Source organism: Terrapene carolina, unplaced genomic scaffold, assembly GCF_002925995.2.
Source record: "Terrapene carolina triunguis isolate 2854851 unplaced genomic scaffold, T_m_triunguis-2.0 Scaffold34021, whole genome shotgun sequence".
Classification (NCBI taxonomy): domain Eukaryota; kingdom Metazoa; phylum Chordata; order Testudines; family Emydidae; genus Terrapene; species Terrapene triunguis.
The window spans coordinates 4154816-4158475 of NW_020698372.1; the positions used below are offsets into that span (position 1 = coordinate 4154816).

Below are 3660 nucleotides of genomic sequence, written 5' to 3' on the forward strand. Positions count from 1 at the left end.
CGCGATCGGCGGCGGCAATTGTGAAAAAAAAAAAAAAAGCCGCGATCGGCGGCGGCAGTTCAGCAGCAGGTCCTTCGCTCCTAGAGGGAGTGAGGGACCTGCCGCCCCCGAATTGCCGCAGGTGCCGCCCCTCTCCCTTGGCCGCCCCAAGCACCTGCTTGTTAAGCTGGTGCCTGGAGCCAGCCCTGTATAGCACCTTTAGAAGCTCGCTCTCTCTATTCAGCCTGTTAAATAAATAAATTAATGGAGATATCCTATCTCCTAGAACTGGAAGGGACCTTGAAAGGTCATTGAGTCCAGCCCCCTGCCTTCACTAGCAGGACCAAATACTGATTTTGCCCCAGATCCCTAAGTGGCCCCCTCCAGGATTGAACTCACAACCCTGGGTTTAGCAGACCAATGCTCAAACCACTGAGCTATCCCTCCCGCCATGTTCTTCCTTGTTCATTCAATTCTGCCTCCATCCATGGTTTACAATGCCACAATCACTCCCACTGGGGTTATCTATGGATTTTGACAGCATAGTTAGCATCACCACTATGGAAGCAACTATATCATCACAGTCTACTATTAGTGACATCATAGTTCATCACCACCGGAGCGACAGTAGATTAACAATGGATGGGGTCATGGATGACTATATCAAGCAAGAGGAGGAGGTTGATTAGATATTGACACACCAGTTCCCCATGAGGTAAAGGTATGTAGCAGTCATATGGGATTTTCCAGAGCATGGTGGGCATCAGTGAAACCACATGGGCCTACCTAAGACAGCTGCTTCAAGAATGAATGCAGCACTCTCAGCTATATACCTCCCAATGCTATGGCTGAATATCACTAGGGTAGACTCATGAGAATAGGGTCTCACTACCATCTTTCACTTTGTAGGCTCCTTCAAAGTACCTCCCCTCCCACACACATACCCCATTCCATAAAGCTCTTCTCTCTCCTCTGCCTGCCCAGCTGTTAGCAAGACCTAACTGAGATCCTGCCCTCAACTCCAGGGCCTGGCCAGCAAGAAAATGAGACACCCCACTTCCCCCCCACCCCCTCACTCCCCTCGGACAACAGAAGCTTCAAGCACTTACCCATTGATGGAAGGCTGCAGGGTCTGCAGCCGGGTTTTAAGCAGATCTAGGGGCTGGAAGAGAAGGGTGGAGCAGGTCCCACTGATGGAACCACACACAAAGGCCTTTAGCACTGGATGCATCTGAAAGAGAAGACCTGGCTTTAAAAAAAGTCTTATATGAAGACTTAACTGGAAACAGCGGAGGAAGAGATGAGTATTCACTAGTTCTGTGGGTGATTTCTGAAGACGGGGAAGCATTTGGTGGATGAACACTGAGCAGTAGCAATTCAGTGTGCAGGAATAGTTGCCTAAAACCTTCTGAAGTGCGTACACAAACATTGTGTGAAAGGTGTTACAAGTGCTTTTTAATTTATCTTCATGGATTTCCTCTTCACTGTTGTGTACTCATATACTACAGTGGAGGGTGCAGTATAAGGACCTGAACAGAACAGAACAGAATAAAAGCATGTATTGGCATAAGAACATAATAGTGGCCACGCTGGGTCAGACCAAAGGTCCATCTAGCCCAGTGTCCTGTCCTCTGACAGTGGCCAATGCCAGATGCCACAGAGGGAATGAACAGGTAATCACAAAGTGATCCATTCCCTGTCACCCATTCCCAACTTCTGGCAAACAGAGGATATTCACACCATCCCTGCCCATCCTGGCTAATAGCCATTGATGGACCTATCCTCCATGAATTTATCTAGTTTTTCTTTTTTTTGTTTTGTTTTAAACTTTGTTATAGTCTTGGCCTTCACAACATCCTCTGGCAAGGAGTTCCACAGACTGACTGTGCGTTGTGTGAAGAAATACTTCCTTTTGTTTGTTTTTAAACCTGCTGCCTATTAATTTCATTTGGTGACCCCTAGTTCTTCTGTTATGAGAAGGAGTAAATAACACTTCCTTATTTACTTTCTCCACACCATTCATGATTTTATAGACCTCAATCATAGCATCTACACAGATGAAAGGGACAGCTGCAATGCAAAATACAGAATACACAGCAGGCTAGAGAAATCCAAAAATAATTCTTGCTCTACCAAGCAGATGCTAAAAAGTGAGGAGTTACTTGGAGGGTGTTGGGATGTGCTCAAAGCAAAGTACAATGTCTTCTCAGCAGAAGATTGAGAGACTGCGGAAATGCAGAGTTAATTAATTTTCCTCTCTTTCTCCTCAGCCCACTCCTTCAGCTCCAAATCTTGCTCCTGAGGCAGGTTCTTTCCTGATCCAAAGAGGACTTAAGCATAAGCCACAAAGCAAGCCACAGGCTTACTTTAAATAAAACCACCTCACATGATTCTCAAGAAACAAAGAGCTCCTGTGCCCTCTGCACAGAGCCACGTCAAAGAACACATCCTACTAACATAACGCTGCCGGATACACCAGAGAACCTCATGACTGGCGTTCATGTTTTCAGCTTCTCTTGACGTGTGGTTAGCTGTAATAATAAGTCTTTTATATCCAAGTGGTTTCTAATATTTAATTTAGAACCTCTCTCTCTCACTAATGGATATCACCAGACTCCCATGTGAGGCTCCCCAAGCATTATCATCATTTGAGAATTAAACGAAGTACAGGCATAAACAATACTGTCTTGGCAGTAGCCTAGCCAAGGCATTACGGTAACTACGAGCTCTTTTGTGGGGAAAGGAAAAAGACTTAAAAGGCTACACACCATGCACTTGAGGTCCCTTAAGGACCTGGTTTTCCTGTACACCCTGTCTGGCCCAGCACAAGGCACTGGAATAGAGCAAAGGGATTCTCCCCGCCAAGTACAGACCCACCCACTCCGCTTAGCCAGGACAGGAACATGCCCGGCTGGTCCTGGCAGAAGATCACAGCAGAGAGCTGGGGTCCCCCATCCACGTCCCGGCCCAGCCTAGCCCTGCTTAGCTTGGGAGAGGGGCTGGGATCGCAGGCCTGGAGCAGCGGTAATTTCACAGGCTCCGCCCCCAGCCACACAATCACTCTCCTCATTGCCACTTGCGGGCCCGTCCCGGACATTTACGGCAGAGGCCAACAAAGGCAGTGATGTCAGAGGCACCCCTCCGAAGCCAGCCAATGACGGTAGGAGAGCTCGAGCCAATCAGGAGAAGGGAGGGACCAGAGTTCTGTTAACTCTTTCCCCCCTGGTCTGAGCGGGAGAGGCGGCCGCCGCTACATGCCAGGCTCGCTCCAGGCCGGGCTATGCGGTTCAGAGCGCCCCAGGACAGCCTGTAGCACCCCGCCATACACACTGCGACAATCCTTAAATGCCCCGCACCCTCCTCTGCTCCTGCAGTGTCCCACAATACACTGCACTGCCCTGGTACCATTCACCACCCCCCTGCACCCATCTGTGTATGCTGCGTTACCCTCCAGCCTGTACCATGCAGCCTCCCCTCTGATCTCCTAGTGCACTGTCCTGTGCATCATGCAGTACCACACAATCCTCCCCATATACTGACACTCGACTAACAGCACATCCTTCCCCTACGCTGCATTCCCATCCATGAAAAGAACAGGAATACTTGTGGCACCTTAGAGACTAACAAATTTATTAGAGCATAAGCTTTCGTGGGCTACAACCCACTTCTTTGGATGCATAG

At 48.7% G+C, this 3660-nt stretch overlaps 1 protein-coding gene across 1 annotated transcript in view; it reads right to left on the reverse strand.

The window, feature by feature from the left end:
• The window catches only part of LOC112119300 (mitochondrial glycine transporter), a 12332-nt gene that overhangs the window by 6532 nt on the left and 2140 nt on the right, over window positions 1–3660 (reverse strand). Inside the window, exon 3 of the mRNA XM_026646057.1 lies at window positions 1089–1210. Within this exon, the coding sequence (XP_026501842.1) occupies window positions 1089–1210 (122 nt within the window). The remainder of the gene's footprint in view (window positions 1–1088; window positions 1211–3660) is intronic.